Genomic DNA, 22,487 nt, shown 5'->3' with positions numbered 1-22,487 from the left:
ATATATATATATATATATATATATATATATATATATATATATATATATATATATATATATATATATATTGTTGTGGTTACCAAATTCGCAAACCACCATTCAGGTCCCTTAGGTGAGGTATCTCGGTAAGTACATGTGTAGTTAGGTCCAAACCCGTTGTCTAGTGGGAATACATGTCATTTATGCGTGCTGCGACTCTTCAGGATAGCCGTTTTTCTTTTGCTATCTTTATTTTGGACCAACCGCCATGATTACCACCACAACCACAACATCAACCACCAACCACAACGCCGTTTCACCACAACCGCCACGACCTTCACGTCACACCTCGCAACCGTAGCATCGCCACCGTTCTTGCCCCGCTGTGGGTACCGGTGTTGGACTCGTGCAGGGCGCACGTCGAACAGCGTGTACAAAATCACGGATTTTGTGCTTCAAAAACGGATCAAAAACGACACACGCCCACTTTTTGCCGTCCAATCGGTGAGCGAGGGGCGATTTGGCCCCGCCTCCAGGACGATCGATATATGCAAATTTGTGGATCAAAAAGCCTTCACGCCCACTTTTTCTCGGGCCAATGGGGAGCGAGGTGAAAGGTCAAAGGGAGGGGGTCAAAGGCGAAGCTACGGGGGGATAAAAGGACCGTGTTCGAGAGTCGAGAAGTGGAGAGTCGGAGAGTCCAGAGGCGGAGAGTAGGAGAGTCGGAAGCAGAGGGTCAAGACTTCGCGGGCGGTGGAGCTGCTCGTCGTGTGCGTTGGAGTCGGAACGGAGGGGACGAGCTGTGGAAAGGCGGCGACACCAGACGAGGGGGTGCCCGCGTCGTGCAGGGAGCTGCACCCGAGGGAGGCCGACAGCGCGACCTGGCCGAGGTGGAGACGCACACCAGGGATAATAAAGATCCTCTATACCCCGAGCATCAGCAACCCCCTCCTGTTTCCCCCCGCGCTGAGATAGTGCGACCAAGGGGGCCCCTTTCCCACTCCCTACCAGACACTGCCCGCGAGGCCCGCGGGGTTGGGGCGCCATCGCCGCTCCGCGTCTCATCACCAGACGGGTAGGCGCGACCCGGTCTCGGCCTCAGGCCCGCCTCATCCTTGAGGGTATTCTTTCCTTGGTTTTGGGTATGTGTTGTCGGCGCCGTCTGTGAAGTAGAATTGTATAAGTGTTGCCGTGTGCTCGGTAGTCGGTATTAGCTCTGCATTGTGTTTTCACTTTTACATTTGCTTGTTGTGTAAATTGCATTGTGTCTTTTCTGTGTGCATTTGGTGGAATTGTATATGTGTGCTTCCCGTGTGCCGCGAATAAATGTGCTTTTGTGTTGAACTGTTTCCCGCTTCGCTTCGTCATTTCTCCCATTGAATCCTCATCTTGCTTCACGTAAAGGGTTGGTAGTGGGCTGAATACGCCCGATAATTAATCGAACCGTCGAGGTCGACGATAACACCGCTCGGTTATTCTGATAGTACGGAACGGGTCGCTTAAGTGGCCCGTGTCCGAAGTCGACCTGCGGCGAGGTGCGATCGCCCGGTCTACCCTCCGCGTGGGTACTTAGGTAGGTCGAATTTGGCGAGCAACCCTATCCCACGCGGGGGCTGATTGGCTCGATCGCGGTGAGACCGAAAGGTCCACCCGTGACTGGTTCCCGGCGTTAGTCCGAGAGGGTCACGACTGGATTGTCCGTCCGGTGGGCGACGTGCCGCGATTCGAGTTACGTGGCCGTCAGCACGCCGGCGGGCGCGAAATCCGCAACAATATATATTGTTGTGGATTCCCGCCCGCCGGCGTGCGGACGATCGCATTTTACCAATAGCGGCCGCTTCGCCCACCGAACGGACAATCTCGTCGCAGCCTTCCGGATCAAACGCCGGAATCCCGCTATGGGTGTGTTTTGGGTGCACACCACAGCCTAATCAACACTCTACCCGTGCTACAGGGTCAATCGCTGAATTGTTGATATACCGAATTAATTGCGCGGGCAGACTACCGGGAGACTACCTCAACGGGGCCTCTTGGAGACGAGCCGCTTAAGCAGCTCACTTTGTTTTGGGATAACCGAGCGGAGTATTATCGTGCATCCCCGTTGGACCCAATCACTTTATCGGCTATTTAAAAACCAACGATATTCCGAACGCAGAACGGCAGCTCAATTAAGGGAAGAGGACGCAACGAACGGGTTAACATTTGAACAAGCACATTTATTTACAAAGCACACATAAACAGTGATGCAGTCATGCAGGTATTCAATTATGCAAGGCCGAACACGCACGCAAGTATACAACCAACAAAAACAATGCAAAAGATCTACTACCGTCTATCTATTATGTACACACTTAACAGTTCTACTTACGGACATGGCGCCAAAACTTTCATTCAAAAGCAACAGAGAAAACTCCAGGAAAGACGAGGGGTAGACTGGACTTCTTGGGGTCTTTATAGGCACGGAGCCGTGCAGACCGCAAAGGCTCCGAGAGACCGGGCTGGCTACCAACAACCCACGTGGTGACTTGCAAGGGCGACCCTCGACGTCCCCTCTCCAACGACCCACGGTAAGGCACGATACGGCAGGCCGCGCGCCTTGGCTCCGCTGCGCTCCTCTCTCTCTCCAGCTCCCTACCGCGGCTCCACACACTGCCCACAACTCCGACACGACACTCTCTCCTCTCCTCCACACAACTCACAACCTCCAGCAGAGAGCGACCTTGCGTTCAGCGCGCCATTTTATCTTCACGGCACCTCGCCCCTCCCTTCCGCCCCCCTCTTCCAGTACGCGCGGGAAGCGACCAGAAGCAGGGCGTTTTTATTTTCATTTTATTTTCATTGAAATCAGCAAACATTACTGCTCTGCATAAAAAGGTATGCATGGTGTTGGCTTAATGGTTTGGGATCCAAGGATCCTGAGTTCAAATCCCACTAGTTGTTGAATTAAAACCAGGTGGGGCTGGCTCTCCCTGTCATCCTTCCGAGGTCGGCAAAATGAGTGCCAGCATGCTGGGATGATTGAGCCATTCGAGCATCCTGTGTCGAAGTGGCGACCCGTCCAGGATTGTGTCCAATAGCCAAGGAGACTGCTTCGGCAGCACCAATTCTCTGCACAGAGTATGGTCACAATCGATGGATGGATGGATAAAAAAGGTGCAAAAACAGATCCCTGCAACTACAGACCAATCAGCCTTCTCCCAATCATCAGCAAGGTTATGGAATCCATCATCGCTTCAGACATTAAATCCTTCCTCTTCTCCAATGGCAATTTGGTTTCAGACCAGGTCACTCTAACCTGGATATGCTGCTTCTGCTCTCCCAACAATGGATGGAGGTCCTCAATGCCAGACAGGAAATCCGAGCCGTATCCCGAGACATATCACATGCTTTTGACATGGTCTGGCCCCCTGCCCTGCTCACCAAACTCTATTCCTATGGTATCCAATGCCATCTCCACTGATGACTCGCAGACTTCCTCTCCTGTCGCAGCCAACGTGTGGCCCGAAATGGAGTTCTCTCATCCCCTCTTCCTGTCCAGGCTGGAGTTGCTCAAGGCAGCGTTCTGGGCCCTGTTCTTTTTCTGGTTTTCATCAATGATCTCTCCGACTCTCTGGAAAATCCACTTTCTCGATTTGCTGATGACTCCACTCTCTGCCGTGACATCCCTCATCCTTCTGACAGACAGGCAGTAGCCTCTTCCCTATCCTCAGACCTTGTCAAAAATCACAAACTGGTCAAACGCAATTTTGCTTATGTATCCATATTGTACACCCTTTGCGTTTTCCTCACCCCTCATCGTGGTCTCCATCCCTTGTTTATCCATCTCCGTCTACTTTCTCCCTCTGCCCTGCTGTTGTTGTTTCCCCTTTTCTTCTGCTGTTCCTTTTGTTATGTTGTGCCCTGATGTGTTCTGTGTAATCGCTCTTCCATGAGCGTAAACCATTTAAAATAATAATAATAATAAATATACATATATATTTTTAAACAATGTCCTGACATTTGTGGACAACACAGATCCTTCGCAGCATTTTTCAGGAACGTATCCCCCGTGAATAGCGGGGTCCGACAGTATAGTTCAGTAAATGTCTATTTTGAAAGTCTCTTCCAAACCAAGTTAATTTAACATATATTTCTTTTTTTTTTAAAGACTGAGAATTACAAAATGTCATGACTTAACCTTTTCATTTCACTTCTTTCCATTAATTTCATTGAATTTCCCGATTATCTCAGCAGAGATCGCCTTTTTTATGCCAGTGAAGGATCCACAATCGGCAGTGTAATGTCATATTTTACTTGAACTCCAACAAAGAAAGCAATTTCAAAGGAAAGAAATAACATTTTTTCTTTCCTGACATTGAAACTCTTTCATAAGTTAAACATAAATAATATTTGAAAAATCATCATCATGAAAGCTATTGAAATTCACCTGATGCAAAAGCGAAAAGATGCCACATGTAATTAATGCTTCATCATCTCTATTTTAACTGCAAGAAATAATATCATTGTGTTATAAGATTAGTCATAGTTCCAATCATGAATCAATTTCACTTTGAGTCTTCATCATGCTTACTCAATGTCTCGGAAACATCTCGTATTGATCACAGACAAGGTGAGGAGCCAATCCACTCAATAATATTTGGGTTCTACACAGATCCTCTTGTCATCCTTGGTGCAACAACATTTCTCTTTTCCACAGCAGTCACAGTCACACTTGCAAGTCTTGGAGTGGTGATCACATTCGAGGCAAGAGGGATCCGGGCATTCACCGCACTTCTCATCGCAACAATGTTCTACGGTGAGGTATAAAAACGCAATGAAGAATGCAGTTCCGATAATAATATCTCAGTCTTAGTCACATTTCCCAATCACGTATCACATCCCCATCAACTTAAAATTACATGTTGAAATTGTTGCAAACCCTTCGAAGCAATATTTTTTTTTAACGTGGATCTCAACAAAAGGTCTAAGGAATTGATGTAACAACTCTTTCTTTGGGAACAATCTTCCCACCAACTCCAGTCACTTTGTAGGTGGTACCATCCATGTTCCCTTACCACTCGAAGTTATCATCAAAATAAGATTATATATTTGCTCTAAATCATCGATAAAATTAGCATTGCATTCCCTCACCATCTTTTGGTGCTACACAGATCCTCTTGTCATCCTTGGTGCAGCAACATTTCTCTTTTCCACAGCAGTCACAGTCACACTTGCAAGTCTTGGAGTGGTGATCACATTTGAGGCAAGAAGGATCCGGGCATTCACCGCACTTCTCATCGCAACAATGTTCTACAGTGGGGTATATAAAAAAAGCAATGAACAATTCATTTACGATGGAAATACGTCTCAGTCTTCGTCACGTTTCCCAATCGCATCACATCCCCATCAACTTGAAATTACATGTTGAAATTGTTGCAAACCCTTCCAAGCAATATTTAATTTGAATGTAGATCTCAACAGAAGTTCCAAGGAAGTGCTGCAACAACTCACTCACTGTTCGAGAACAATCTTCCCACCCACTCCAATCGCTTTGAAGGTTGTACCTTCCATGTACCCTTACTTTTTGAGTTGTAATCAAAATTAGATTTAAATATTTGCTGTAAATCATCGATATAATTAGCATTGCACTCCCTCACCATCTTTTGGTGCAACACAGATCCTCTTGTTATCCTTGGTGCAGCAACATTTCTCTTTTCCACAGCAGTCACAGTCACACTTGCAAGTCTTGGAGTGGTGATCACATTCGAGGCAAGAAGGATCCGGGCATTCACCGCACTTCTCATCGCAACAATGTTCTACAGTGGGGAGGGGGAGGGGGATGAGGGGGAAACAAAAGGACACTTAAGTATCATCAGGGGTGTGGGGTGCGTCTCATTCAAAATCTTTCCTTGTCAAAGCTGAAATTTTATCGACCTACAAGGCCTTATTCTGCAGCTTTATGGAGTACTGCTCACCCCTCTGGGGTGAGGCACCTCCCTCACCCCTTGCTCAGATTAATACCATGGTGATCAAGGCCTTTAACATCATTTGAATCGCGTGTAATGAAGCTGAGTCGATGGGCCGATCACTTTTTCATCACGCACAGGTCGGTGTTCTCTCTGTCTTATACCGCCATCTTTCTGGTCTCGCATCTTCTGCCCTTTCCATGCTCTGTCTCTCCACCCCCTCCCACACTCCTATGTTTCTGCAGTTACACACAGTCCACCATCAACCCTCTTCTGGTGAAACTACCTAAATCCAGGATCACTGCTCACTTCCACTCATTTGTTGCTGTTTTTCCCCACCTGTGGAACCAACTTCGCCATCCTCTTCCATCTCATTCTTCCCTCAAGGTCTTAAAGACAGCTGTTCACTGCCATCTCAGGTCACCCCCCATCCAAACCATATATTCTACCCTCATAAAGTACGCCCCCTCCCCTGCCACCTTTTTCCGAGTTTCCAGTTCTCTCGTTCCACTTCTGTAATTGAAAATTTGCAGCTGTATCCATCCTGTTTGCTCACCCCCAATGTCCTTCCTTTCCCCTCATTCTTCCCCATATCCCTTATTTCTCAAGTCTTCCTGTATTTTGCCCCTCAACCATACTATTGGTGTGTTCTCGCCCCCCCCCCTCGTATGTCTATGTCCTCATCAGGTTCTGTTTACTCCTCCCACACATCACCCCTCCCCCACTCTCTTTGAGTGAAGAATTATATAAGGAAACTGTTGCCAACCCGAACAAGCAACATTTTTGAAGTCCTCATCTCAACATAAATTTCAACGAGGTGCTGGAAGCAAGAACAATCTTTTTCCTCCAATCATGTTGCAGTTTTCTACGTTCCATCCTCCCTTTGGTTGGTGTTGTCATCATGATTTGATTTCCTCTTACATGTACATATTTGTTGTATTCATTTTAAACACCCTCACCATCTTTTGGTGCGACACAGATCCTCTTGTCATCCTTGGTGCAGCAACATTTCTCTTTTCCACAACAGTCACAGTCACACTTGCAAGTCTTGGAGTGGTGATCGCATTTGAGGCAAGAGGGATCGGGGCATTCTCCACACTTCTCATCGCAACAATGTTCTAATGTTGGGGAATAACAAAGCAATGAAGAATGCAGTTTCGATAACAATATGTCTCGGTCTTCATCACGTTTCCCAATCACATCACATCCCCATTAACCTAAAATTACATGTTGAAATTGTTGCAAAACCTTTCAAGCAACATTTACTTTTAATGTGGGTCTCAACAGAAGATCTAACGAAGTGCTGTAACAACTCACTATTCGGGAACAATCTTCGCACCCACTCCAAATCACTTTGTATAGGTTGTACCTTCCATGCTCCCTTAATTTGTAAGATGTAATGAAAAATAGATAAGATCTTTGCTCTAAATCATCAACCAAATGAGCATTGCACTCCCTCACCATCTTTTGGTGCAACACAGATCCTCTTGTCATCCTTGGTGCAACAACATTTCTCTTTTCCACAACAGTCACAGTCACACTTGCAAGTCTTGGAGTGGTGATCGCATTCGAGGCAAGTGGGATCGGGACATTCTCCGCACTTCTCATCGCAACAATGTTCTACGTTGGGGTATAACAAAACAATGAAGAATGCATTTTCGATCACGATATGTCTCGGTCTTCATCATGTTTCCCAACCACATCACATCCCCATTAGCCTAAAATTACATGTTGAAATTGTTGCAAAACCTTTCAAGCAACATTTACTTTTAATGTGGGTCTCAACAGAAGATCTAAGGAAGTGCTGTAACAACTCACTATTCGGGAACAATCTTCGCACCAACTCCAAATCACTTTGTGTAGATTGTACCTTCCATGCTCCCTTAATTTGTTAGATGTAATGAAAATTAGATCAGATCTTTACTCTAAATCATCAACCAAATGAGCATTGCACTCCCTCACCATCTTTTGGTGCAACACAGATCCTCTTGTCATCCTTGGTGCAACAACATTTCTCTTTTCCACAACAGTCACAGTCACACTTGCAAGTCTTGGAGTGGTGATCGCATTCGAGGCAAGAAGGATCCGGGCATTCACCGCACTTCTCATCGCAACAATGTTCTACAATGGGGTATAAAAAAAGCAATGATCAATTCAGTTACGATAAGAATATATCTAAGTCTTCTTCAGCTTCTGTCCATTCCTCCCTCCCATCACCCTCCCCTCCTCCTCTCCCCCTCTCCTCTCATCCCCACCTCCCCTACACCCACTTGACTGAAGTGGCATTTGTGGAAACTGCAGTCATGCCTTCCATGCAACGTTTTATAATTTCGTTGTCTCAATAGGAATTTTAAGGAGGTGATGGGTTGTCTCACAATTCAGGAATAATCTTCCCCTTGCAATCACATTTTAGGTTTACCTTCTTCCATGCACCCTTACTTTTTGAAATCATTATTAAAGTTGGATTTTTGCTCCAACTCGTTTGTTGTGTTGGAATTGCAGCCGATAGATCACAGCAGGTGGGCAACTTATGTCCTGTGGCCATGGACAAGATTGCCTCGATGTTTCACCAAGCAAACTATGAGCCACGTCTCACCCATACGAAGGGCTTTCATTCCAGTTTTTATACTGACTGCCAGTTTAGTCCACACGAAAAGGTAGAGAATAACTTCTCGGCGATTCCATTGCTCAACCTTGCGTGTTCCTCGATCTGTGTCTTTTATGTTTAACTGCCAACAGTTCTTCCTACAGACACTTCGAGTGATACAAAAGTTTCTTTCTGATTAACGATTTTTTTTTTTGTAGACCTTGGTCGAGGCTCGTATGAGAGCTAACACACAACTCACAGCAAGGAGGCATGAGACAAGAGGGGCGGGAGTGGACGGGACAAAACAGTGGGGAACAGACACATTAGGTGAACTGTGGAAGGGAGAGGGATGGGGATGGGACGGGGAACATGGCGAAGAGAAGATGGACATTTCAGGGACTTTCAGGAAGGAAAGCAGGAGAAATGAAGGAAGTGGGCTTGGGTGGATTATCGGGGGTAGAAAAGATCGAGGATTTGGATGGGGGAAGATAAGAGGTGGTGGTGAACAGCTGTTTTGAAAGCCTGGAGGGAAGAATGGGAAAGAATAGAGTGAGGAAGTTTATTCCAAAGGCGGGAAAAAAGAGGAATGAAAGAGTGAAGATGAGCAGTGATTCGTGATTTTGGTAGTTTTACCAGAAGGGGGTTGTTGGCGGACCTTGAGCGCCCTGTGGAAATGTGGTGGGGACAAATCGCAGAGAGAGCAGGGGGGGGGGGCAAGGCTGGAGAGGAGTCGGTAGAAGACAGAAAGACCACCGACCAACCTGCAGTGATTGAGTGAGAGGCCCAAAGACTCAGCTTCATTGCGGGAGATGCCGATGATCTTAAATGCCCTGGTTTCGACAGCGTGAAGCCGAGAAAGGTGGGAGGCAGGAGCACCAGCCCAGAGGGGAGAGCAGTACTCCATCAGGCTACGGACAAAAGCTTTGTAAGTGGTCAGGAGATCAAGAGGGCCGAGGAAGGACTTAGCACGACGGAGGATTCCCAGTCGGCGACTGGCTTTTGAGGCGAGGTTGGAAATGTGACTTTCCCAGGAAAGGTCATGGCAGATAGTGAGACCTAGAAGCTTGAAAGAAAAGACTTCTTCCAGAGGATTGTTGAGAAAGTGGATGGGGGGGTTTTGTAAATGGTCCTTTCGAAGAGACATAGTGAGAGTGTGAGATTTGTCTGGATTGAAAGACATGTTCCACGTGTTGGACCAGTTTGTGATTTTATCCAGATCTGCAGTGAGTGAAGAAGCTGCTGCTTGCCGGTCTGAGGGATGACAGATGGTACGGCAGAGGGTGGAGTCGTCGGCAAAGAGAAATAGAGGATTTTCCAGAGAGTCCGAGAGATCATTGATGAAAACCAGAAAAAGAACAGGGCCCAGAACGCTACCTTGAGGAACTCCAGCCTGCACAGGAAGAGGGGATGAAAGAACTCCATTTAGGGCCACACGTTGACTGCGACAGGAGAGGAAGTCTGCGAGCCATGAGTGGAGATGACCTTGAATACCATGGGAAGAGAGTTTGGTGAGTAGGGCAGGGTGCCAGACTGTGTCAAAAGCACGTGATATGTCCAGGGATACGGCTCGGATTTCCTGTCTGGCATTGAGGACCTCCATCCATTGATGGGAGAGCAGAAGCAGCATATCCAGGGTAGAGTGACCTGGTCTGAAACCAAATTGATGATTGGAAATCAAGCCATTGGAGAAGAGGAAGGATTTCATATCTGAGGCGATGATGGATTCCATCACCTTGCTGATGATTGGGAGAAGGCTGATTGGTCTGTAGTTATAGGGATCTGTTTTTGCACCTTTTTTATGCAGGGCAGTGATGTTAGCAGATTTCCAAGCAGATGGCAGATGACCTTGGGCAAATGAGAGGGTGAATAGAACAGAGAAAGGGTGAGCAAGAGCAGAAGAGCAGTCTTTGAGGACACGTGGGCTGATGCCGTCTGGACCGGTTGCAGAATCTGACTCGAGGTTTGAAAGCAAGCTCTCCACCTTGTCAGGAGAAAAGCATACAGAGTCCAGGGACAGTTGGGTGCGACTGGGTAAAGTGGGTAGAGATAGAGATGGGTTTAGGACACAAGATTTAGCTGCAAACACCGAGTTTAGACATTCAGCTTTATCACGTGTGGAATCAGCAGTGCGGCCATTTGAGGTAAGGGAGGGGATGGAGGGGGAACATACACCAGAAACAGATTTGATTAAACGCCACCAGGATTTTGAGGAGGGAGAGAGGTTTGAGAGTTCAGACTTGAGATGAGAAAGATGTTGTTTTCTGGCTCTCCTGAGGGTAGATACACACTTGTTCCGAGCTTTGTGGAAAGAACTGAGATTGCCCTCAGTTGGGTTTGCTTTCCATGAGGCAAAGGCAAGTTGTTTCAGGACAACTCCCTCGCCACAAGCTTCAGTAAACCAAGGGCGGGAGGAAGGGTAAGACAACTGAACACGAGAGGGGATAAATCTGTGCATGAGGGAGAGCAAGTTTCTTTGAAAGAATTCCCAGGATGAGTTGATGTTTGAGGAAGTAATGATAGGAGACCAGTCTGTAAGTTTGATGGCTGCTCGGAGACCCTGCCAGTCGGCTTGAGTGAAATGCCAGACTCGACGGCGGTGAGGTGGTTCTCTGATAACAGCCAGAGAGATGTCCACTTTGACAAGGACGTGGTCAGAAGAACCAATTGGAGCGAAGGAAGAGCAGCAGATATTGTCAGGGAAATTTGTCAAAATCAGATCCAGAAGAGATGGAGTACCATTGGTTGAGATCCGGGTCGGGAAGTTGACCGATTGAGTCAGTCCCAATGAGTCGCAGAAAGCTTTTGCTGAGGTGCCATGGCAGGTGAGAGAGGTACCCACACCTAGCCAACTGGCGTGATGACAATTGAAGTCACCACATAAGAGGAAGAGAGAGTTTGGATGAGAAGATAGAAGATGGTCCATGTTTTCGGATAGTGAGGTGTAGATGGAGTCATCACTGTTCGGTGGACGGTACAGTACATATATAAACATGAGGTGGGAGTGGAGGGGAAGCCGAAGCCAGAGGTATTCCTGGGGGTGTGGGGGAGTGAGAGCAGTGCATGGAGAGTGAGGAATAGAGTCTTTGATGAAGAGAGCAACACCTCCACCAGGACGAGGCTCAGGTCTGTCATACCGTAAGAGGGAGTAGCCAGGGAGAGATACTTGGAAGTCAGACACGTCTTGGGAGAGGAAAGTTTCTGTTAGGCAGATAATGTCTGGTTTGTCAGTGGCAACCTGTATGGAAAGATCTGAAAGGTTTGAGCGAAGGCCCCGGATATTTGAGGTCCACACTTTTAATGAAGAGGAAGGGGAGGAGGCTTTGGGTGCAGGAGGTGGAGGGGGAGGGGAGGGTAGGACAAGGGACGAGGGGGCAGGTAAGGAGGGTTGCTGAAGGAGTGTGGGGTATTGCAGAACAGCGAGGGGAGGGGGCCGAATGAGGAGGAGAAAAGGCTCTGTGGTGCTGGGGGAGAGGGGGGACAAGAGACAAGGAAGAAGGCAGTTGAGGATTTGAGGAGGTGGAGTGAAGAGATGGAGGTGAGAGGGCAGTGGAGGGAGGCAGGTTGGTGGATGAGAGGGGGGCAACTTTGAGAAGGAAGAGTGAGGGGGATGAAAGGTGGGAGAAAGGTGAGGGGGAATTTTTTAGAGAGGTGAGAGGGAGGCTTGGAGGGAGAAGAGTGGGATGGTTGCTTTGAGAGTGAGAGTGAGGGATGAGGGGGGTGAGGGGGTGAGTTGGCACTGAAGTTGGAAAAAAAGAATGTTTGATGGAAAGCGAGCATCCATTGCAAACTGTGGTTTTGAAAAGTTTTAGGTCAGAGATGCGATTTAACACAATTCTTGATGGATGCAATGAAGGCGAATTCAGAGCATGGAGAGAAGTAGCGCTGTAATAGTTGGATTTTTTAGGCAAGGAATGAAGGAAAGGTCGAAATGAGAGCAGTCTGTTAAAATAGCAGAAGAGTAGTGCATTGTGAAACAGTAAAGAGTACCACATGTGTGAGAGAGGAAGATGAAGCATTATAAGATCGTTTTTGTAGTTAAAAATAATGTATGAGAGAGTTCAACAGATTAGGTCATGGAAGTGTAAAAAAAAAAAAAAATCGAGGAAGAAGACGAGGAGGAAGTTAAGAGGAAGAAGAAGAAGCAGGTTCGGGAGAAGGTGAGCGTGTTGTTGTTGTTGTTGGGTATATATATATATATATATATATATATATATATATATATATATATATATATATTTTTTTTTTGTTGTTAATATTAATATATGACAGAGTTCAACAGATTAGGTCATGGAAGTGTAAAAAAAAAAAAATCGAGGAAGAAGACGAGGAGGAAGTTAAGAGGAAGAAGAAGAAGCAAATCGGGAGAAGGTGAGCGTGTTGTTGTTGTTGTAGGGTATTTTGTTTTTTTTTTTTTGTTGAGATAAGAAAGAGATTAGTTGGGAGAATGGGGGATGTTTGGAAAGTGGGGAGCATCAAAATTGAAGGTAATGGGGAGGATAGAAATTGAAGGTAATGGGGAGAAAAAACAAATTAATAAGAGAAATATTAATATGATTTATATGATGGGAAAGGTTAAAGCTTATCTCTCAATTTAAATTATTTCATGGACTTTAAAAAGGCTAATTGTGTTGCACTCTTGGTTTCTCTCAGAGCCAAAGCTCTGAGCTACTTTTGCCATCCAGTGCAAAATGTTGGTGCAACATCAAGCGATGGAGGTCAGATTTGTCTTAAAATAGGGCAAAATATAGCTATTTTAAATTGCTTGACTCAATGAAGATGTGTATTAAATCTACTTTAATCCAGATGTTCAGATTGATTTTAAAGATTACTGGAAGAGACAATAAAGAGACAGTACATTGCATCAAGAAAATTGAAATGAAAATGAAATAACCAATCAGCAGCTTTTGAAATGCAGCACGGGAAGCGGCTGCCATTAATGGGAGACAGACAAATGCACGGTCCGAATCACACCACGGTTCACAATTTAGTTCATACTGTGTATATATATCTTCTTCTTCTTCTTTCGGCTGCTCCCGTTAGGGGTCGCCACAGCGGATCATCCGTATGATCCGCATAGTGATTTGGCACATGTTTTACGCCGGATGCCCTTCCTGACGCAACCCTGGTCGCCTCATACGACAGAGGGATATGGTACACCTATTCTCACTGGGGTATACACCGGCCCAGTATACTGGTACTCATTTCGCCGACCTCGGAAGGATGACAGGCTGAGTCAACCCCCTGGTGTATTAATTCAGTGGCCCAACGGGGCTTGAACTCAGGACCTTTTGGATCCCAAGCCGCTGCCCTAACCACTGCGCCAACACCAGGCATATACTGTGTGTGTGTGTGTGTGTGTGTGTGTGTGTGTGTGTGTGTATGTATATATATATATATATATATATATATATATATATATATATATATATATATATATATATATATATATATATATATATATATATATATATATATATATATATATATATATATATATATACATACATACATACATATGATTAAGTATTTGTGGTGAAGGGGATTATTCTCTTTGTGGTTGATTAATTATTTTATTGGAGGGAACAGTTTATAGTGTGTGCCGACCTGTGTAACCATATACAATTAATGCTGGTTGTAAAACGCTACCTTCACTGAGCTATGTAACTTTGGATGAAGAATGAAAATTGGGATTTTGTAAATGCGTGTGCAGGAATTAAATTAATCAGTTTTTTTGTCAATGTACTGCCTTGGTTATTTATTCTGTACACATCTACCTTAAGTGGCTGAACTTATGTAAAGTAAATGTATGGTCACAATTGCAACTATATTTATTGCTTGGCTAATCCTTCTGATTGGATCACAATGAGGTCTTTTGGACCATTTTGAGCTAACACTACAGCAATTTCTTCAGTGTTTTGAGTCTGAATTATCATTTTCTGTCTCTGAATGCGCATCGACCAACATTAAAACACACCACGATAAGACTACACTGAAGTGTTCCTCAAGCTCTCCCCTTTCACGCCAAATGCCCCAGGATGAGATTTGGCAGAAAAACCAGATGACGAAACTGGTGGGATCTCTTTCAAGCAAGGTTTGTTTAAAGTCGGCTTTTGAATAAAAGACACAAATAAGGAAGTGTTTGAACAACACAATAACATTTAAGTGAAATAACCGGCAGTATGACTGTAAAATGTTATGTGCAGGTGCTGAGATACATTGCGCGATTGTGCAATCACTTTAGAGGGTACCATATTGGAAGAAAACAACAACAAGAAAAAGAGTAAGCAGATTGCAGACCCTCACCAGGACTTGTTTTGTGTTGTGTATTTTGTGTGGCGTTTGTGTACTGGTGTGCTACATTATTAATAAGAGAAATAATTAGAACTGCCACTGTATAAATGCCTGCAGTGATGACTGGATCAGCCATTTAAGCGAAGATTTTTGAAGGTTTAAGGAAAAAATGAAAAAATATGGCTGCCGAATCATGTGACTGGTGACATCATGAAACAAATTTCGGGGACATTTTATCCTGAGGTGACCCTCAAAAATTTTCATACTGATCGGATGTCGCGTTGTACATATGCAATTATGATATCATAACGAAGGCACCGATGTTATTAAAAAAATCACACTCATTCCCCATGAGTAGTACTTGTTGCATGCCAAGTTTCAATTTTTTTCCTTGGTGTGGTTTCAGAGATTGAAGTCCAAAGTTTTTTCCGTTTTTTCCAATATGGCTGCACACCACGTGACCTATGACGTCATAATTATTTAAACATTCGACATGAATAGTCGCACCGATGGTGAAAATTTGGTCTCAATCCGACAAGCGGTTGTGGAGAAAAACATGAAAGTTCTGTATGGACAAACAAACAAACAAACGGACCCAAATGCAATACCTTCTCCTTCGGTGAGGGTAACAATACCAGGTCGACACCATTGAAAAGTTGTGCAGGTTGCAGAGTTGTAAAGTCTATTCGTACTACCCTGGAAGAGTGTTATTGTCGGGTTGGTAAGAAAAGAGACACGGTTTGATAACATGGGGCATTGGTTACAAACTCTCGTCGGTTTTGGAATTTGTCTTCTCGTGGCTCGTAGATAAGGCACGGATGTCTGTCTATACGTTGGAATCCGTTGTCCATTTTACGGTAAAAAAAAAACCCCGGCAACCGAGTTGTCTGCACTAATTTCATGTAAGAATTTCAGGACACGAGACCATTATTATCTTCGCATTTCCAACCACTTTGTGAGTTTCACCTTGCAACAAAATTCTGTTTCTGAGAAAACTAATTTGATTTCATTCTGTTGATTCAAGTCTTTTGTCTAAATATTGACATTGCACCACTCACCGTGTTTGGGTTCTACACAGATCCTCTTGTTATCTTTGGTGCAGCAACATTTCTCTTTATCACAGCAGTCACAGTCACACTTGCAAGTCTTGGAGTTGGGATGAAATTCGAGGCAAGAGGGATCCGGGCATTCACCGCACTTCTCATCGCAACACGGATCTGCAGTGGGGGACAAAACAAGGAACAATTACATTTCAACAAGACTGTGTCTCAGTCCTCTTCTGATCGTGCTCGTACACCCACGGCTCAAGTATGACTGAAAAAAACAAACAAACAAAGATAATGACACCGAGTTCAACCTTTCCAAGCAACATTTTTTAATGTCGGTTTTGCAACAAAAGGTTTAAGGAGGTGCTGTAATAATTCACTCTTCAGGAACAATCTTCCAACTCCAAATCACTTTGTGCGTTTCATCCACACCCCCTTCCAATCATCATCATTCCATTTCGTTTTCCGCTTCAAGTCAACTTTGCTATTCATCTTGAACGTCCTCACCATGTTTTGGAACTACACAGATCCTCTTGTCATCCTTGGTATTGCAACACATCTCTTTGCCAGGGCAATCATTGTCACACCAGCAAGGCTTGCAGTTAATGTGGCATTCAAGGCAAGAGGGATGCGGGCATTCACCGCACCATTCATTTCCCCACAATACTGAAGTGGGGAGAGAGAGGAAGTTGGAGAAAAATATAGGAAGCAATCAATTTTGTCGTTGTGCTGTTCCTTTGTTCTATAATTACCATGGTAGTCTTATTCAAACTGTCAGAGGAACGGTTGCACTCACATTCCTAGTTGTTAACATCTACGGTCAACTTATGAGAGTTCTTGACGACCGCTGCAGTCATGGGTAAGATGATTGAGTCATTGAGGTTATTTGTAGAGCATTCTTTTTGGGTGTTTTTAACGTTTATTCTATCCGTCATAACCTCGATACATTAGTGGACTTAACAAAGACTCTTCTGCCCCTGGAATACTAATGTAACTGAGCTCCACCCGTGCTGTACTTTATCCATCGGCCAATGGTATTTACGGTGTTTACTCATTCACTAAAAGTAAAGATATGTTAAGGGGACTTTTTAGTCGAGTTCCCACAATCGGGTCCCGTGACCGTTTTTCCGGGACCAAGGTTTGAAGGTTGATTTTAGTCAATTTGAGGGTGCTGAATAAAATGAGCTGGGGTGAACCTTGTGAAAATGTGGGCTAACTCGGCCAGATGTGAAAATTCAAAATGGCCGCCATGCCACTTCCAGTATATCAAAAATTGCATATCTTTGGTTCTACATATCTGGCTTGCATGCCAGATTGTTTTTGTAAATTATGCCTATGGTGTGGAAAATTCCATCAAAGACAGTGAGCATGAGCATCGTAAATCCACGACAGCATATAGAGATGGGTCCAGAAATGTGTACATGAAAACATCAGATAGGTTTCCTGCCACAAAGAACTTCCAGGTGCTGTTCAGCAATCAGGGAAACAAACAAAGGCTGCAAAAGTTTCTAAAGGATGAGTTCACCATGCTTGTAAAGAATCATAGAGAAATTGACTTTGTGTCCTCCATCAGGCAAAATTGTTGGAACATCTCCTCCCGAGAAAGGATGGAAGAATTTGAATGTAGTCACATTGAGGCGGACACAATGCTGTTCTTCATCGATTTGCAAATCCGAAAAGCAGGAAAAATGGAGACAGTCGTGATTGATGCCGAGGACACAAATGTAGTGATTCTTTCTGCATATGTTGCACATCAACTGGAGGGCACCCTTGCTATCAAACAGAAAGACAAAATCATCAGCTGCAGAGACCTTTGCTCTGATGATGTCACTGAAATAATAATCCCATTACACATCCATAGTGGATCTGATACAACATCTGGCTTCTATGGACATGGGAAAAACACAGTTTATGAAAAAGGAACAGGAACTCAGGAGGCACGCAATTTTTTGAAAGATGTTGGCAAAACACTTCCAGTGACACAAGAGGTGCTTCAGCAAATGGCCACATTCACTATTAGACACATCTATAATGACACAATCAGTAAAACGTTAGGTGAAGCCAGAGCACGGAAGTGGGGTCAGATGAAAAACAAGTCCACGTCCCGCATCCCACCAGATCCAGATTCTCAGAATCTGCATGTGACGCGAAGTAACTACCAAGTTTACATTCAACTAAATTATGACAAGCCGGATGCACCCCCAAATCCCACCAACCATGGATGGACAATTAAAGACGGTAGATGTGTGTCAGTGAGGTATACCCATGATGCACTCCCAAGAAGTTTACATGACTTGGTTGAACAAGAACAGACATTGTTGCACGATGATGAGGCTGAAAGTAATGATGAAGTTTGTGACTCTGGAGCCAGCGACTCAGATAGTGACTGAAGGATTACATGTATGTGTTTCAATGGAGATTTCATTTAATTTACAACTGTAAAAACATTGCCACAGTCAAAATATGAGATATTAATATTATTTTATTATGACTGTCTTAGATAAAAGACAGTTTGGACAGTACATCAAACTTTGGTCAATGCAAATTACAAGAATACTTACCGGGAAAGCGTCAATTGCCGGGAATTCAGATAATTCATGTTTTATTTCATTTTTCCATTGAAACAATGTTGCTCTTCAGACAAAATGAAGGAATGTTGATATTCTTTCATCAGATTACTGTTCTAGATAAAGTACAGGAGGGACATACAAAAGAATGATATAACCTACCTGAATAGTGTAAAAGTTGAGAAATTGATATTATGTACACATCATGTTCTGAAAATAGACAATGATTGCGTCCTTTTCTTCTTGTCTCAATTTGTTGTGCACTTCCACATATAAACAAACATTTACTTGCATGAAAAGATTCACTGCCAATAATATTATGAGAAGAAAATTGATTTTTTACTATTTTCCAGATCTTACTCAACGACAATCTTGGATTTGGCCCCCGAAAAGTTATATTTCATATTTTGTGACTTAACCCTTAAATATAGCAATCTGGAATGGTAATATATGACATCCTTGACCTTCAAAATATATATTTTGACCCAAAAATCAGAAAAATCGGACATGTAGAACGAAAGATATGCAATTTTTGATATACTGGAAGTAGCATGGCGGCCATTTTGAATTGTCGCATCTGGCCGAGTTAGCCCACATTTTCACGAGGTTCACCACAGCTCATTTTAATCAGCACCCTCAAATTGACTAAAATCAACCTTCAAACCTTGGTCCCGGAAAAACGGTCACGGGACCCTATTGTGGGAACTCGACTATTTATTCCTGCTACGCGTTCTGCAAAACATGGTCGATAACATGTGGAGTGCCCTGTACTGGCCAACCCTGTTCTCCTTAACACGAAAAAGGTTTTGGTTAACAATCTGGGTACAAGTTCAATTCTTGACATGGTCTAAGAAATTAAGTTCAAGAAAGTCAAAAGGGAGACTTGGTGGCGTAATGGTTCGAGCCTCTGTTCCAAATCTTGGAGGTCAGTGGTTCAAACACCAGTAGAGTCGTAACAAAGACTTTAAAAATGGTACGTACTGCTTACTTGTTCGACGTTTAGCAATTAGAAGGTTAAGGGCACAGACAATCTCCATAGGTTTGCATCCATGGGGAGGAGGAAATTCCTCCTTAGGAAATGCCATTGTTGTGGTCGCCGGGAGCCAGAGTGCCCCGGGAAGTGACGGCACTTCTCCTAAGCTCAGTGGCTGTGTTTGTCTCATCTAACAGTTCTGTGTTATGTCTCATGCATTCATCAGTATGTCCATGTGTGTGAGATGTGTGTGGCAGCTCCGCTATGAGCCTTAGATCGTGTGACAGAGAGGTTTCAAACTCTCAACCAAACTTGCAGTCCACAAAACTGTGGTCATACCTACCCTCCTGCATGTGTATGAGACATGGACAACTTATTCCAGACATATAAAGCAGATGGACCGGTTCCACAGCAAATACATTCGGAGCATCATGTGCATCAAGTGGCAGAATAAAGTGCCCTTTATTGAGGTGCTGAATAGAGCCGCTTTGACTGGAATCGAAGCATCCATAATCAAGGCTGAGATCAGATGGAGTGGACATTCATAAAGTATGACTGATAAAATTCCCAAGGCAATCATGTACTCTCAGCTTAAATTTGGTCATCGCAAGTTACCAAAAGAGAGGCCAAGGCTAAGATTCACAGATTCCCTGAAGGCAAACGTTTGGAAATGTGGCAGGGCCAACCATGGACTGGGAGAGCCAAGCTTCAGACAGAACTGCCTGGAGAGAACATTGAAAAAGAAGGAGAAGAAGAGACATCACTTATTATGAATAAAGAATCCAGAAAGCTCAGGAGAAAAGGCAAGCTCGAAAGAGCAATCAAGCTCAGCCAAATCAGCCAGTTTTTCCATGTCCTGAGTGCAGAAAGCCATGCAGATGGAGGATGTTGCTGTTCAGCCCATTCGCAGACGCACAAGTAATGAATAAAAACCTACGCATGAAATGGCTATCTTGGACAACGAATGGGCAACCAACGACGACGATGGCTATTGTAAATAAATAAGAGGATCACTGTGAAACACAAACATGTTAAATGGGTAATTTTTCACCACCGTCAAATATATAGGGCGTTCAAGAAGTTATACGAATGAGATGCTCACATGAGTCGTCCATAGAACGCATGACAAATTGTGTTTTCATTTTTCAAAACATAAGATTCTCAGATTGGTGAGAAAATAAAAATGTATTATTAACTCACATATTAACCTTGTTATACATTTTTGGCATGTCTTGGACAACACTGTGAGTATATCATTCATACAACGCCCTCCATATTTCTCATGGTAATCTGAACATGAAGACGTCTCATGGCATGATTTGGTCACAAAGCCTCCTCTGACTTGGTACCATAGAAGGTAATAACAGAAGTTGTGGTTGAAAAACTTGCCTAGCGGTACTTTTGTAAGTTTTGAAACATGTCCTTCGTTGACCGATCATGACGGGCGACAATGTTCAGTGATAGGGCTTTTGACAAGCACAGCATATCCAAGCAGAATAAATTCATTCATTCATTTTGCATGCTCGTTGCATCATTGTTGAGAGTGTGGCTGGTTATACAGCAGGAATTTGTAATTTGTTCAGGGTGCTGGTGATAGCTCGCCTACTCTTCAGGATGGGTATCGAAGGATCGATCTTTCATGTCCACCAATGACCAATGCTGGAAGAAGAGTCCTTCGGATGTAAGCTGTGCATCACCCTGCCTGCGAAACACTGGGACGTCAGTTTATCGCTGGGTCGAGATTCGAACCCAGGCTCGGCAGCTCAGAGGCGATTGCGCATACCTCTGGAGTCTTGGCCAGCCATGCCAGCCCGAGCAGAATAAATTACATCACAAAATACATCATCAGCTCACATGATAACAGTTATTAAATATCACTGGGCTTTAATGCTTCTTCAATTTCTATTATCGATGGTGGAACTAACAGAATACAAAACGGGATAATTAATAAGCAAAACTCACTTGCGCTGTAGACTGTGGCTGGCACAAAAGCCACTAAAAGAAGCAGAAGAGTTTGAAGTGAGATCTGCATCGTCTGTAACTTCTCAAGATCGTTGAAGACTTCAATACTGACAGTGTTGAGAATGGCTACAAGTGGAAATGTCAGCTATTTATTCATCTCATGCGAAGCACACCCATTGAGCCAAGAACCAATGATTCTTTACACGTTGATCTTTTGCCTCTTTTGGGCTGTTAAAAAATAGAAACACTATCTGCACAGAAATCTCGTTGCATACACTCATTGTGCTATGTATATACCGAACATAGCTATTGAAGGCAGTGCACAAAAATAAGAATAATTGGAAGAATCATAATGTAATGGAGCAAGTATTCCATCAAAGTTCTTGCCTCTTTTGGAGTTACCAGGAATTGATTGATTAAGCATATTGGCAGGCTGGTTCAAACATGTTTGATATGACGAAGATTCTGTTTAAAAGCGGTTGTCGAAACATGGATAAATGCTATGTTAAATCGGAAATGAAGCAAGACAATGTTTTAAAGATAAATAATAACGATGAAAATGAATGGTTTGATGATGAAAAAAAACCCCCAAAACACCGCAGCTATAAAGCTGATAAGACCATATTATATCGTTATAAAGCAATAAAGCTCACAAAAACATCGCAGCTATAAATGATTTACAAGATAAAAACAACTGATAATCATAACATAACAGATGAACACAATGAAAAGAACATAATAACAATCATGACGAGAAAGGCACTCGGTAGACCACGTACCCTCACCACGCAATGCCTCATGCAGGAGAACATATCGGACAAGTACTTCACAAGTTATGGCCATTTATTTACCAAACCAATGACAAGACATGTTGCTGCGTAGGCATGGCCGATGGGGAAAGGGCGCCATTTAGTTCCCGTAGCGTACGAGTGGCACTGGTCAATGGCAGTGATTGTCATGGCAAGCAAAGACAGGGAGGTAAACTTGATTTTAATTGGGACTTGATCAAATCGATGTGAGATTGAAAACACGTACTTTTTCCTGAAACGAACAACCAAGCAGCTTGGAGAGTGCTCGCCATGTGGCTTAAGCATTCAAGCAAGCACTTCAACTAAACGGTCAAAATGAAACGGCTTC

At 44.0% G+C, this 22,487-nt stretch overlaps 1 protein-coding gene across 1 annotated transcript in view; it reads right to left on the bottom strand.

The window, feature by feature from the left end:
- LOC147030866 (uncharacterized) overlaps nucleotides 1–22,487 on the bottom strand; it is a 51,590-nt gene that overhangs the window by 18,448 nt on the left and 10,655 nt on the right. Inside the window, exons 2-10 of the mRNA XM_085875387.1 lie at nucleotides 21,351–21,476; nucleotides 16,356–16,514; nucleotides 15,861–16,019; nucleotides 7,887–8,045; nucleotides 7,386–7,544; nucleotides 6,884–7,042; nucleotides 5,616–5,774; nucleotides 5,110–5,268; nucleotides 4,615–4,769 (exon numbers count right to left, since the gene is read on the bottom strand). Coding sequence (XP_085731513.1) covers nucleotides 4,615–4,769; nucleotides 5,110–5,268; nucleotides 5,616–5,774; nucleotides 6,884–7,042; nucleotides 7,386–7,544; nucleotides 7,887–8,045; nucleotides 15,861–16,019; nucleotides 16,356–16,514; nucleotides 21,351–21,420 — 1,338 coding nt within the window. The 5' untranslated portion in view covers nucleotides 21,421–21,476. The remainder of the gene's footprint in view (nucleotides 1–4,614; nucleotides 4,770–5,109; nucleotides 5,269–5,615; nucleotides 5,775–6,883; nucleotides 7,043–7,385; nucleotides 7,545–7,886; nucleotides 8,046–15,860; nucleotides 16,020–16,355; nucleotides 16,515–21,350; nucleotides 21,477–22,487) is intronic.

Source organism: Eptatretus burgeri, chromosome 3 (assembly GCF_056783735.1).
Source record: "Eptatretus burgeri isolate ZD-2024b chromosome 3, Ebu_testis_v1, whole genome shotgun sequence".
NCBI classification, from domain to species: Eukaryota; Metazoa; Chordata; class Myxini; order Myxiniformes; family Myxinidae; genus Eptatretus; species Eptatretus burgeri.
Note: the sequence above shows the minus strand (reverse complement) of the source record. Positions and strands in the feature narration are given on the sequence as shown.